Source organism: Cupressus sempervirens, chromosome 2 (assembly GCF_028749045.1).
Source record: "Cupressus sempervirens isolate cs-2001-9-10 chromosome 2, ASM2874904v1, whole genome shotgun sequence".
Taxonomy (NCBI): domain Eukaryota; kingdom Viridiplantae; phylum Streptophyta; class Pinopsida; order Cupressales; family Cupressaceae; genus Cupressus; species Cupressus sempervirens.
The window spans coordinates 246,880,067-246,895,487 of NC_143119.1; the positions used below are offsets into that span (position 1 = coordinate 246,880,067).

Here is a 15,421-nt window from a genome sequence, read left to right on the forward strand (position 1 = left end):
ATTATCGTGGAAATGTTGCACGGGTGATTGTAGGAGAAGATAAAGGGGAGAAACATTGCCAAATGGGATCAATGAAATGGAATACTAGCTTAGTCCAATTATCAGGTTGACAAGTATGACCTTTAATTGCCTTGGTAAACACCTAACAACTTGAACATTAGGATACAATCGATGGACCCGCATGAGCTATGAAATAAACATTTAAAACATTAATTATTTTAATTAAAAATAATGCGTACCTTAAATGGCTTTTGATTGATTTTTCCACCACATCATTATAATGTATACTTATGTATTTGTACATAGATATAGGAATAAAAGTGACACCATAATATTATTTTTATAAAATAAATAATATGATGCCACCTCGTAAGTACATCTACGTGCAAGTAGATAGATATATATTATAATTATCCTTTATTTACAACCTCCAAATCTTTTTCCTTATTTATTCAGTTTCTTGTTAAAAACTGAAAAGCACATTTGGCATATTGGCATTCAAGAAGCCAAGTCTTTTTTTTATTTACGACTTCTTGGAAACCAAAAGGTTTTTGAGTATTTCCTCATATTATGGAGCCGTGAGAGACCATGGGCATTACTACTCACGACATATCTTTGCATTTTTACAACCGAATTCCCTCTGCTTATTTCCTTGCTGCAATTTAGCAATTCATCATATAATTCCCTTGCTGAAGCATAAGATTAGTAACCGCGCTAAGTTTGCATTCAAAGTTTCTTCTGTAAAGGGTGGGGCTGATTGATTGCGTCCAGCAAGACTCCATTGTATTTCTAGATTTTACCAGGTTATGTGGTTGCCTCATATCCCAGAGATTGTAGTATGTCTTATTTTCAGATATTACTGCATTTTGAATATTATTGCTCCAGAATATGATGGAAATCATCTTTGTTTAAAATATCATCAGTTAGTCTCTCTTTAGGAGAGAACTGTTTATGATGAGTAATAGCCAAGTATCGATGACATGATATCATATCTTTATTATGCCGTTGAAAGTCAAAATCAAATGATATTTATTCTGCAAGTCTTAAAGTTACATTTCTCAGATCACAAAATGTGATAAGTTGGAAACATATAATATTCTTATATTAGTTGAGGATCAACAGACAAAGCCAATTGCTCAAAGATTCGAACACCGGGGACTCACTGGCTGTATAGCCATGGAAAAGGTGAAGAGGTGAGATGGAATTTACAATAACATGGAAATAAAAGTCAAACATGACATAACAATTCTAAATTAATTTCATCTAATAGCTCATGCTTGTTCATACAATTGTTCCCTTGTTGTCAAGTCAAGTGGTGGTGATCGGGTCATTGAACCCATTAGAAAACCTTGGCCAAGGTCGTTAAAGGCATGTTTGCCATCTATGATCACTTGATGTCAGTAGTGCCAGTTATTTAGACATGTCTGTCCATAACTGTGCGGACAATCTAAACACCGAAATGCTTAGGTTGTTGGACTAAAAGTATCCCAAGCTTGTTCTCGGGGTAGGGAGGGCCTTTCTATTCAATGGATTGTGTGGGGACGAATATGGTCTGAGGTTGGGAGGTTAAACCTAAGTCAATGCTTCTCCTTTTATTGAAAGCCAAGGCTTGCACAACTAACTAAAGATTCACCAGATACTCCTTGCATGTTCCTCATTTCTATTTCATGTTATGCATTCACTTTACTTGTATGCAAGGAAAGATAGTAAATTGTAATTTCAGTTATATCAGTTGATCATTATTACAACTATTATAGTGGATCATTGTTTTGATTAAGTAAAAACAGGTTTTAAAGGACTCGAAACCTTTACAATAATAGAAGTCTAGAGATAAACATTAGAGAAAAGAAGCACAGAACAACATGAAACAAACCTCCAACAAAAACAGTCATGAGCTAGAAAAAACAACAAAAGTACAACAAAAGAACAACAACCGACCAGCTAAGAAGTCTTTATTAGGTCAATAGCCTGGTCCACCAGAGTCTGCATATTTTCAGCAGCAACCTTCACCTCGCCCTTCTTACTGACTTCCTCATTCTTCTTAGAGTGAGCACGAGTGCGTTTGCTTGGTCCTTGAGTCTCAGCCCCTGGAGGAGAATCTTGGCCCTTGTTACTCTCATTCCTCTTCAAGAGGTTACTCACATTATCCGCCAGCTGTTTGAACAATTTATCCAAATTGCCTAGCTTTGTTTCCAATTTCGACACCTTCCCCTGAATACTGCTTATCTCTTTATCCATAACCCTTTGTTTTGCTTCAAGTAGTGGTATCTTATGCATGAGATTTTTCACTTCTTCTGCATTCCCAATAACTTTCGAAAGTTTATCAATATCTTGGCCCAATGTTCGCTCCCCTCTGGAGGTTTTGCCGAGTTGCTCCATTTCCTTGCTCGGCAGCTGCATTTGTTGCTTAAGGGTACCAATCTCCTTCCGAATTGAACCTAGGTTGCCAAATAAGCCCTTGGAAGACCCAAGCCCACCTTCGGCTTGATCACCCAAATCTGACATATGCCCTTGTTCTCCATCATCCTCATTGTCCGAATCCCCATTCTTCCTTGTTTTATACCTGTCCTCCTGCCACCTTAAGGAATTTCTTTTCCTTTCCAACCGGTGAGCTAGAGGCTCGTCATCAGAAGGAGGAGAGACCTGATCATCTTGAGAGCCTTTACTCTTTCTTTTGCCTCCACTCCTCTTGTTGTAATTGTAGAACACAATAATAATCCTAAGAGGGGGGGTGAATTAGGATTATACTGAAATCTTTTGCCAATTTAATTTATTGCTAAAGTTGTGTTAAGTATTTCATCAGTGTACCATGATATCAACAACAATAATCAAATAAACACAATCCACAAGAAGAGTACAGAAGATATAATGTGGAAACCCAACTCGGGAAAAACCACCAACACCCAGACTGCTAGGAGCTACTGTCCTAATCCAGTCTCACCGATCTTTCTTCAAATACAACTTTAAGGGCTTCAACCCTTAGGAGCAACAACCCCTTTTTCAGAGCTACAACTCTTTTAAATTGAGCACCCACCTAATCTGTATGAGTATCCAACTCGTTGACAAATTAGAATCCAAAACACAATCCAATTTGCTTTAAAACATTATGTTATCTCTATACAAAGATTGAATTGAATTTCTGAAAGTTTGGCTTTGATCTGATATCACTTTACTGAACATCAAAACATTCTGATAACTGTCAAACCAGGAACAATTGTTTCATAGACATTTTCTTCAAAATCTCAACATAAAATTTTCAAATCCTATGACATGTCAAATTTGAACATACAACTAAATCAAATATACCTGCCCTTGTACATTGTCACAAATCTTCGTTTGAACTTCTGTGTTGATCTCTGTTCCTGATGTATTTGCTTCTCTGATTTTATACAATCTCAAAAATTTGTTTTCATCTGTATGCTCTTCTAATAATATATACTCTTAATACCTTTTCTGTTCATGTAATTGGCTTCTTCTTCAAAACATATTCTGTTTTTTACCATCCTCAATGGACACAATAATACGAAATATATATAGAGGATGATTTAGTTGAAATTCGTTCCAACTTCCTTTGTTTTGTAATAAAACTGTCCTCTAACCAAACATTAAATATATTAATATGGAACACGTCACCAATAATAAACCGATGCACCGTTTCAATAATTTTTTTTGTGTCACCAAAACTTTAATAAGACTATTTTATTATCATCGGGCTGCCACAACTCATACTAGGAAATATTAAGACAAACTTCTTTTGTCCTTTCCCAATTTTGTCTTTTCCCAGTTTTGTCTTTTGTCCTTTCTGAACTTTGTCTTTTATTACTTTCTTTTACGTGACCAAATAAAATTACGTCTGCAGTGCCTTGTGAATATATTTATTGGCAATTCTAAACAGAATTCGTTTCCTGTAGTTCTTTGTCAAACATTTTGAAGAATGATTATCACACAAGGTTTATTTTTAAATATTCATGAGGCTGCAAATGTATCTTTTGCTATCCAACTACGATGCAACAGTTGCTGTAAGTTCTTCATTCATAACCAGTCTGTATAACATTGTTCTATCACCTGATATGCAACCCTATGTATAATATCAACAAGATATCTTCCAGCCACCGCATATTTGTTTAGATACAAAGCTTGCTGTGAGTCTATACAGAACAGTAATGTGAAAAACAGAGTATTCAGATTCACACAGGTATGTACAAGATAATCATTTCATACAAGGTTTGATATTCATCTAGAAAAGAGTCTATTTGACATCAATGACACTTAACAGTAATGGTCTCTCACAATTTCCTCCACGAAGTCACTTTCCCGGTCAGAGTCATCATCCTCAACAATCTTTTTCTTCTTTTTTGAACTACCACTCGAGCCCTTTTTCACACTTCCCAAACCCCCTTCAGTTTCATGTTGGGTATCAGAATCATAGCCCTTATCCGGGATACTCCCTTCCGTTTCCTGATCAGCCCCTTTCAAACTCCTAGGTTTCAAAATTTTTTTAGACTTTAACACGTTCGTAATGAAGACCATGAGACCCTCATGGAAAACATGCTCTCCAGTTGGGATGTTACAGTTATTTCAATTGATCGTTATTTCAGATAATCATTATTATAGTTATTTCATTTGATCATTGTTACAGTTATTTCAGTTGATCATTATTATAGTTATTTTAGTTGATCATTATTATAGTTATTTCAGTTGATCATTATTATAGTTATTTCAGTTAATCATTATTATAGTTATTTCAGTTGGGTTTTGTTATCTCAGTTAATTGTTGGTAGTTAAAATCAGTTAATGTCTCATGAAAAAGAAATTCAATATATTTTGTTTCAATAATTAGTTGAGGAAAACTCTTCTAGATCACCTTTATTTTGTTATGAAAATCCGTTTGTTACAGTAAGGCCTACGATGGAATGGAAATTTGCTACATCGTACAAAGGCACTAGAAAAGGTCCGCAGTGGAATGGGTACATGTTACATCATACAAAGGTACTATCTTGAGGGTAATGATCCTTAGAGGGAAGTGATGACAATAAGGGAGAACGGTGAGACCACTAGGTATGCCACCCCATGAGGTATGGGGCCAAAAGGGATCAAGTTTCTGCTCTTGGGCCTAGGGTTGGGTAAGCACCCTATAGTAGACCTTCCTCCAATCCTACAAGGAATCTAAGTAGACCACCTCAGTGGATGCCTAATACCTGCCACCGAGGTCAAGGGGGCCAAAGTACCGTTTGTGGGCTTAGATTAGATAATTAAGAGGAATAAGATTACCATATAAGTAGGACACCTTAGTGGATGCCTAATACCTTCCCTGAGGGCAAGGGGGCCGAAGATCTCTTGGGCATAGGTGTAATGTCCCCTTCATATTTCTTGACTTGGTTTCTTTTTATAACCATATATTGGTTGATTCCAAGAATAGATCCATTGTACATGGTCTTAATAAATTGCGTTTGTCCACCTATATAATTTAAAGGTCACACCTCTTCATCATGTTTAGGAGTTGTGACCCTTCATAATTGACCCATTTTCTGGAATATTTGTTGGATTTTTATCTCATAAATTCTTTGTTTGCATTTTGAAAATTACTGTGAGAAAATTTGGGGAAAAATATCTTGTGTGATATTACATCTTTGTTCTTTCTTGGAAATTTTCTCATTGCCATGACTTTGAACTTGCTTGTTTTTGCAATCTTGATGTCTCTTTCGATGCCTTGACCTCGATCTTGTTGAAGGATGAAACCTTTTATCTATGTTACCCGGGGACGCGTTTCCACCCCTAAACCTGAAGTTTCGGAAACGGGGACGGTTTCGGGGACGAGGGGACGGCAGGGGACGTTTCCCAGGCGTCCCCACTTGGAGAAGAAAACAGGAAACGCGTCCCCGAAATTTCGGAAACGGTCAACGAGTTTCCGAACCACGTTGACCGTTTCGGGGACTGTGTTTCCGTTTCCTAACGTCCCGGGGACTGCATAAAAGGTTTCCTATCAAAATTTATTAAACTCAAAAAAACCATTAAAAAAATGATTTTCTAGTCATCTGCAGGCCCGGACATGTAGAAGTCAATTTTTTTATAAAATATATTATAAAATGAATGATTAGGGGCAACTATCATACCATCTTTGTTTTCATTTTGAAGCTCAGGATGATAGTGATAGTGACTTTGATATGGATGATTAGGGGCAGCTGCCTTAGTATCTTTTGTTTTCATTTTGACTTCGATGTTTCAGACTTGGAGTGTTTTGTCTTGACATTATAATATTATATGATCATTGATACACTATAGTTGATACTTCAAAAGTTTAAAACTTTAAAGTTTGAGTCTTTATCTATTCAATGTTTCCATTTTATTGAGAATTGATGTTTTTCATTCTCTTATTTGACTCATTTCATTATGTGCTAATGGTATCTTAAGTACTTAAATGATGATTGAAAATGATGCTATTTAGAATTTTCTACGATGATTTGATTAGATGCTGATTGCTATGCTCTATGGTCATTGATGGATCATTATTTGATGAATGAAATTGATAATTTAAAACTATGTTGCTATGATGAATGTAGAATTGATGAATATATTTGAAAATTCAGATATATATATATATATATATATATATATATATATATAGCCGTCCCCTACCGTCCCTTGTTTCGGCAAAAAAAAAATCCGTCCCGGAAACCCGTTTCCCCGTCCCCCCGTCCCCTCGTCCCGGAAACTTGGGGTAACATAGCCTTTTATGTAGCTGGATCTCTCATGTAGCCTTTAAAGATGTAGAATTTATTTATGAAATCCTCATTGAGTCCATAGAGATGGCTGATCTTGAAAATGCTGTTCAAATCATTATAGACAATGCAAAACAATGCTGAGTTGTAGGTGCTTTGGTTGATGAAGGATATGAACATAATTTTTGGACACCATGCACTGTACACCCCCTTAAGGCGGTGATGCAAACAATTGGTACTCAAATAGAGTGGTTGAAAGATCCAATTTTTTTTGATAAACCACCATGTATGAGGCATTTTCAAGACTTTCTTGACGCAGAAATTGTTGAGGGTAAATTTAGTTCAATTGTTTAATTTTATTTATGCCATGTTTAACATGTATATAATATTTTTAACATGACATTGTTTTACATTATCCTAGGTTGTTGACACTCGATTTGCATCACACAATTGTTTTGAGATGTCTTGTGAAGGTGTGAGAGGCATTGGGTGCCATGTTTATTAGTAAGCAATGGAGTGTTTGGAAGCAATCGAATTCAAAGATGACATAAAAAGTCAAGTCTTTGATCTTGGATGATAATTGGCGGGATTGCATGAGTACATGATTTCATCAAGCCTATAAGAAGTACTATCGGGTTTGTTGATATAAATTAGCCATGTTTGGGGAAAATCTATGATCGCATGGGCTCCTTAATAGAAAAAATAAAGGGCATAATATCATAAAAAAAAGAATGACCCTAAGGAAACATTTTCTCATAAGAGTAGAAAAAATCATTCATCATTTGAACAAGATGGACACACCATTGCACCTCTTTGTATATGCATTATCTCCCAAATGCTATAGTTCTAAAATACTTCCTTTGTCAGGGAGGACTCCACCATATAGAGATTGTGAAGTTGCGAATGGATAGACACAGGCATTCAAAAGACTCCTCTTGGATTTACAAGTGGTGGAACATGTTAGGAAAGAGTTTAACTTGTTCATCTTAGGATGAGATCATAGCCCTTGTGCTCTTCAAGACCAATACATTGCAAATGTTCTTACATGGTAGTTCCTCCACGGGCAAGATTATTTGTTCCTCCAACCTCTTGCAATCAAGATTCTGTATAAGTATTTTCTTATTTTTTAACATTTGTATTGTAGATTTTAGTACTTAGCATTCTTTAATTTATTTTTTATTTTTCATTTTTTAAGTTGTGTTGTTTTTTCCTCCAATTTCATCAGTTTGCAAGTTCTTCTATTGAATGAAATTAGAATAGCTACTCCTTTATCCACTCAATGAACTGTACCTGGTTGGATGCGAGCGAAATAGAAGACTTGGTTTATGTTCATTCAAATTTACATCTTCTATTGTACAAGGAAGAACATTGGAAGGATTTGTCAATGAAGCATTGGATATTGCCTCTGAGCATACCAACCTGAACGCATCTATTCAAGAGCTTGGTAGTGTCACTATAGATTATAGTACTGTTATACATGATGCACCTAGTGGGAGTGGTATTTCATTTACTTCTGGTTCAAATAATGCTGAACTTAAAGCAAACAATGATCTTGATCTACATCCTTTTGATGATTATTGAAGGTTGAAGACAACTATTATTTTTGATTGTCAATTTTGTAATTCTAATGATTTTCATTTGAACCATGACCTAGACATATATGATATATAATATATATTATATGGCATAAGACATAATATTGAAATTTGATAATTATCTTTATCACCACTATTTTTACACTTGGTATTGATCTATGGCGAAGTATCATATTATCAAATGTATTTAGTTTTATAATTCTGTATATTTCTTAAAATTTTGAGTTTGTGCTATACATACATACATACATACATACATACATACATAGTATGTATGTATGTCAAGAATACAGAGGGACACATCCTCTGCCCCAAAACCTGGTCTCCCCGCCCCCTTAGATGTTCTGGGGACAAGTGGATGCGGAGGGGATGTCCCCCTGCTGTCCCTGAGGCCTGCCCAACCCTCCGGAATGCTAGGAAACATTCTCTATTGTTTGGGGATGGCTAGCCATCCACAAAATGGCTAGGGGAGATCTAGCAGACAGGTAGTTGTTTCTAAAGAGCACGGGACATTTCTTGGCATTGAAAAACAAAACTTAATTTTTTTCTTTAGTCTTGTTTGTTTTATACATTTGTATGAGAATTAAAACAAGACATTCCAATTTCAAATGCATGAGAATCAAATATATAAGAATCCAAACAGCTATTGTGATTTCAAATGTATGAGAATAAAAAGTAGTCAATGAAATGGACAATTAGAAGTTACATCTGTTTAATTTTCTGAGTCATGCCAAGTTCAAGCCTTGAAAACTTTATTCTTGAGTTTTGAAATTAAAAAGATGCACTATTATATTACTTTGTATGATGGTACTTTATTTGTTTGAAAATGTTTTACTATTAGGCATTGACCATAGTGGCTACCATTGGATGATCCACTTCTACCACACACACCCCATACCCTGTTACAAGATTCAAGAAGAGTTGGCAGATTAACGGATTTCCGGATGATTGATTAATTAACAGAGGAACAAATGTGTTCCTTATAAAGAATTACAAGGACGTTGTTTCTAAAAGAAACAATGTAGACTGAAGACGGAATTAGAAACAAAACTAGAGACAGGATAGGAAACATTCCTATCTGGACTGAAGAAAAAAGAGACGGGATAGGAAACATTCCTATCTAGACTGAAAGATGGACTACAGACAAGTAGTTGACTATTATAGAAAGTATAAGATATTATCTTAATACCCTCCCTTAATGGTCAACGTACGGATGTCGGAACATTCTGTGATAACTGAGACCCTCCCTGGATCTACAGAATGTTGAAACCAAGAAGTTTTGCCAGAAGAGTGCTATGACTCAAAATAAGTTGCAATTACAAAACTTCGTTTTTGTGGAAAAAACGGTAAAACCCAGAATCTCACACAACCTTGCGTATTACAGACAACTTGAAATGATTTTTGAGGAGAAAATCAACAAACCCAAAAAAACAGAAACAGATTCAGAAGGCGAAAAATGCAACTTCGCCTTGATCAGGAAGCTCGACAACTTGTGCTGTTGTTTCATGCAGCTCCTTCAGATATTTCCAGATTTCTACAGCTGACTTGCCGGAAGGAATCTGCGGTAGCTGATCATCGATAACAGAGAGCTTGAGAAGCATAATAGCCTCTCGATTGCGATCATCAAACTTGTCCTGATCTGCTTGGTCGGAGGAGACTTTGTGCCTAGAACAAGTTCATCCAAACGACGATATTCGAAGATGGCGATGATGCGCTGCTTCCAGGGACCATAATTGCGACCATTGAATTTGGAATTATGTTCGAGCAGAATATTTGTCAGAGATGCCATGACGCGTTTTGCAATGAAAGACTGTGAAAATCTGTGAAGGCACGTTCTTCGAGGAAAAAATACGAAAGACCCAGAAGAATCAAAGAATGACCTAGAAGAGAGCTCGAAAAACACAGAAGGAATTTGCTGTCGTTTTTTGGATCTGCTGGCTCGAAAATCGAGGCACACAAATTGAGGCACCCAGAAAAAATGGACGACAACCCAGTTGAGCTCTCGAAAAACCCATCAAGAATTTGCAAACAAAATATTTTTTTGACCCCAAAAATTAGGGTTTCGAAAAAAAGGCCCTGGCTGAAAAAAGCTTGAAAAAACTTAAGATTTCTTGATAAAAATGGTGGATTTTTTTCAAGGATTGATGTGCATGGACGAATGGGGCTAGAGTGTGCTGAACAAACACCAAAAAACGGCGTGAGTTTGCAGAGCCGAATGCAGAAAAATCTTCCCACGATTTTTAGAAAAGAGACCTAGCTGGATTTCAAAAAATTTGAGCAAATAATTTCGAATGAAATTATAAATTTTTCAAGAAGTTCAAGAACTAGGCTCTGATACCATGTTACAAGATTCAAGAAGAGTTGGCAGATTAACGGATTTCTGGATGATTGATTAATTAACAGAGGAACAAATGTGTTCCTTATAAAGAATTACAAGGACGTTGTTTCTAAAAGAAACAACGTAGACTGAAGACGGAATTAGAAACAAAACTAGAGACAGGATAGGAAACATTCCTATCTGGACTGAAGAAAAAAGAGACGGGATAGGAAACATTCCTATCTAGACTGAAAGACGGACTACAGACAAGTAGTTGACTATTATAGAAAGTATAAGATATTATCTTAATATACCCAAGGGGATAAATTTGCTATACAAACATAATATATCCTGCATCTCTTACTGGCAACTTAGACAGAAACGTTAGCAATAATATTATGCTTCAAGACATTACTTTCTAGTAAACTCTGAGCCTGAGTTTCTGTCTACTCAGATAATTTATCCTTAACTTGAAGGATGTGAATAGTAGTCAAGGTTCTTAGATGTGATTTTGTGTTCTTGGGATGTCAAAGGAACTGTACTGATAAGATGATGATGACTCAAGTGCTGCTAACAAGGATCTGATAAAAAAGGAATGAAATTCCATGAAGAATAATAGGAAATATATAAACTTGGATCCATTTCCTTGCTTCCTTTTCTTGAATTTTCTGTTGAGATGAAATCACTTGTTTCATTGTATTTAATAATTGATTGAGTTTGTTTCAGTGTAACTATTGCTGTATGGAGGGAGGAACTTATATGTATGTTTGGGATGGAGTACTATCAATGCAGGTTAAAAAACATGTTAAACGAGGAGAGGGACGTGAAGGAGGAATCTTCACAGTAGAGGCACCACTTCATGTTTCAAATGTTCAAGTACTTGATCCTGTCACAGGGTAAGGATATTGTTTATTAACTCTAAAATCTTTAATGTATAAGATTGTATGTTTATGGATATTCAGCAGTGAGTTTATTTTGATATTATAATTTGTATGTATGTGTTGCTTTTAATAGAATCTCTACTTGTAAACGTGTTAGAAACAGATATTTTGAGAGCCTCCTTAGACCATAAATTTATGTCCATGCTATGATTTAACACCTGTGTTGTCTGCAGTAATCCATGTAAGATTGGGATCAGATATTTAGAAGATGGTACTAAAGTAAGGGTATCTCGGGGAATGGGAGCTTCTGGATCAATCATTCCTCGTCCTGAGATCTTGAAAACGAGGAGCACACCAAGGATAGATCTGGGTATGTGTAGTGTACTATTTATCATAGAACGCATATGGACTAGCATCATCACTTTAATGTATTCTTTAGTTAAGTTCTCTGTTCACTGTTTTGTCTGTGAGGATTCTAGTTTACAAGGATTTGTAACGGTTCGTACTTTTAGAGAATTTTGCATAAAATTACCGGGCTTACTAGGGCCATAAATTTTACATTGGAAGTGGATTATGTTGATGTGGGCATGATGTTATTTCTGTAATATTTGCACTAAAGAGCATATGCCCCGTGACATGTGAAACTCCGTCTCAAGTTGTTTCACCAATTCAAATGGCTATGGGTATGCTTTTATTATCTTGAGATTGTGCATGATGTATTGTCTATAAGTACAATCAGTTAATTAGAAGCTCTTGTAGATGTTATGTTAAATGTGACCATTCACAGTCAATCTGGCGACCATGTTTTTTTCGTTAGTTATGTCAAAACAGCTAAGAATGCTCATTATGTTTTCTGATTTAAATTTTTGAGTTGAGATGCCTAATACTAACAATTGAGCTTTGCAGTTTGTCTGATTGATAGTTCCTCTGTATGTGGAGATTTTTGAAAATACTTTGCCTGCTTCCTCCTGTTTCTTGTGAAATTCATCTCCATTCCTCCAAATTTTTTCTTTGTGCCTTCAATCCCACCAAACATTTCTCATGTTTTATGGACATATTGTTTATCTTTTTCTAGTATTTTTTCTCAACTTTCTATTTGTGGGTCACTCTGCTTGTAGAACAAGTTTGCAGGTTTAAACAACAAAAGTTTTCCTACATTTTTAGGTCAAATACTCCTTGTTCTGTAGGCATATCTGCTCAGATGTTTACAGGTTGAAACACTAAAAATCGTGGTTCCTAAACACAGACAATGCAAGACAAACTTCTTGGGGGAATTTTGTGATGCATGCAAGTAAATAATCAAAACTCCTGGTTTTTGCTTCAGACAAAAAAGTTCAACTTCCATTTATACTCCTCTTGCTACAAATAGGTCTAGCAGAGACACCCCCTTTTTAAAAATCTGAGATACCAGTGCGTGTGGAAAATTGACAGATGTGGGTGTGGGTACTTTTGGGTGCGTTGGTGCTTTTGGGTGCCACACTGGTTCTGCTTGTTCTGTGCTACCTTGTTCTGTTTGTTCTACCACAGTCGATATCGTATATAGTGTGCTTGTTCCTTGCGTGTGTGGGTGCTTTTGGGTGCATCGGTGCTTTTGGGTGCTGCACTAGTTCTGCTTGTTCTGTGCTACCTTGTTCTGTTTGTTCTACCACAGTCGATATTGTATATAGTATGCTTGTTCCTTGCATGTGCTGACTTGGCACCAAGCAAATGTTTTGGATTTTCTGACAGTATGTTTTATTGACCATTTTTGTATTGGCATCGTGTGTGTTTTTATGTTACTCTGGCAGTAAGTAATATCAAGTTATGACCCTATTTGCATTGGCGGTTTATTTTTTAATTTTTTGAGGTCTTTGGTTCTTATGCTCTCATTGATGATCCTCTTTATGAGTTTAACGGTTCATATTTTATTCATTGCCATGTGTTTTTGTAACCATTGTTGCTTGAAGTGGACGGACAACCCTTTAGCTGAGAAGCATAATCTCTTTCTTTGCCATTGAGATTTATCATTTATACATGGTTTTCATGTATCGGGTTTCTGTAGCACAGTCTCTTTGAGAGAGACTATACATTCGGGTCTGAGAGTTTATGTTGAGTTCTTCAATTATTTTTGATTTAACAGTATTTTTGGGTGAGCCCTATTTTTGATCACACAATATAGAAGTGCTGAAGTTTTATATTGCAATTTTGAAATTGTTCCGAGCTAGATTATGGTACTGATTTTGAGAATCATAACTCTTGTAGTTTGATTGGTATTTGAGAGACTGTGATGTAATCTGTTGAAGTCAGACCTATATATATATATATATATATATATATATATATAGACGTTTCCAAACGCATCCAAAACCTCCTAAAAAAAATTCATGCATCTGTGCATCAGAATCCCACACCCGCATCATCATCAGAACCAGCATCTGTAACTTAGTTAAAAATCACTAGCATGGGCAATTACTCATTAAAAGGTGTCCTTGAGGGTAAGGCATCAATATAGTTCTCTTGAGTAGCAGAGTTGAATTCAAATTATTTAGTCAAATCACATGGATTGTAAGTCCCAGTGATAAAATTCAAGGTCTTGAAAGTGCCAGTTTAATTTTTCAAAATGTATTTGGAATATATACAATGCATCCTATCAATATTTGATCCCTTTTTAAGTGATTTATTTCGTGGGATATTCAGTATAATATTAGTAGTAAGGTGAAATTTTTATAATGGCTCGAATTAATTAAATGTTAAATTAGGATGTAAAAGTGAATAGCGAGTAATTGTTCGGAAGTCATATCAGCTGAATTTGTGTTGAGTGAGGCGGTAGTTGGTTGCAAGTAGTTGTCACCACAGATCAAAACCGTGCAGTTGACAAAAAATGGTTCTTAAGGTGTCAGTCATGGTAGGGGAAATGAGGTATTGCAAGTAGGGTAACAGTGATGGGGTCATCTTCTAGGTATGCCACCTCATGGTAAAGACCGGGGAGTCCCAAGGGGCCAAAAGGGGTACAAAGAGATTTGTAGGGTACTCTATTGTGAATGCTCCTAATGCTCTCTATCATGGGTCTCAAACAAAAAGAAAGGTATCTCTAACCTTTAAAAATTGTGACCTAGGGAAAAATCTGGATATTTATAATTTAGGGACATTACATGCCAATATTTATTAGAGTAATATATTTATAATATCTTTACTTATTTAATGATTGATATTGTAACTTAATTTACATATTAGATTCTTTCTATTTTAACGGTTGTGTTTTATAGGTACACCTGTTTGTAACTCCTATAAATGATCATTTGATCATTCATTCTATTCATTCATTATTTTATTAAATTACTTTTGTAATATGGTATCAAAGTAGTGTTCAAATATTTAAAAAAAATTATTAGTTAAATTTTTTTTCGAAAATCTGTTCGTTTGGTTTTTCTTGAGCCATTTGTTACAGTGCTCTTTGCCAACAAGTCATGGCATTGACAACCATTTCTATCCCAAAAAAAACGATTCTCGAAAAACATTGTTTTAAATTATTTTTCTCTGGTTTGAATTGCCTTTTAATGGTTGTTGGTTGTGAATTTTTCTATGTTTGTGACTTATTTTTGAAGGCCTTCTTGTGATGAGAGTCTCATTTTTCCCAGGATGTTTTTTCTTTGTAGCCCGTCTTTATTTGTGCGGCTAGGGCACAAGTTGTGTTCTTTGTAATCCTTTTCATGTTTAAAAAAAAAAGTGTGGGGTTCTTCTGTAAACGACAACTTCTATAGTATTTGGCAATTGTTTTTCTCCGTTTCTTATCTAGCACGACCATCTCAGTGGTCGTTTTTTGGTTGCAGACAAATTCACATTGTCGATATATGATTTTTTGGCTCTTACGACCTACACACAACCTTCTTCAGCATTTGCTCATATGCAATTTTCGTAATTGCTGGTATT

The 15,421-nt window shown here is 35.7% G+C and overlaps 1 protein-coding gene across 1 annotated transcript in view; it reads left to right on the forward strand.

Moving 5' to 3' along the window:
- The window catches only part of LOC149571966 (KOW domain-containing protein), a 102,316-nt gene that overhangs the window by 23,745 nt on the left and 63,150 nt on the right, over positions 1-15,421 (forward strand). The window contains exons 3-4 of the mRNA XM_089813351.1: positions 11,424-11,527; positions 11,746-11,882. Coding sequence (XP_089669477.1) covers positions 11,424-11,527; positions 11,746-11,882 — 241 coding nt within the window. The remainder of the gene's footprint in view (positions 1-11,423; positions 11,528-11,745; positions 11,883-15,421) is intronic.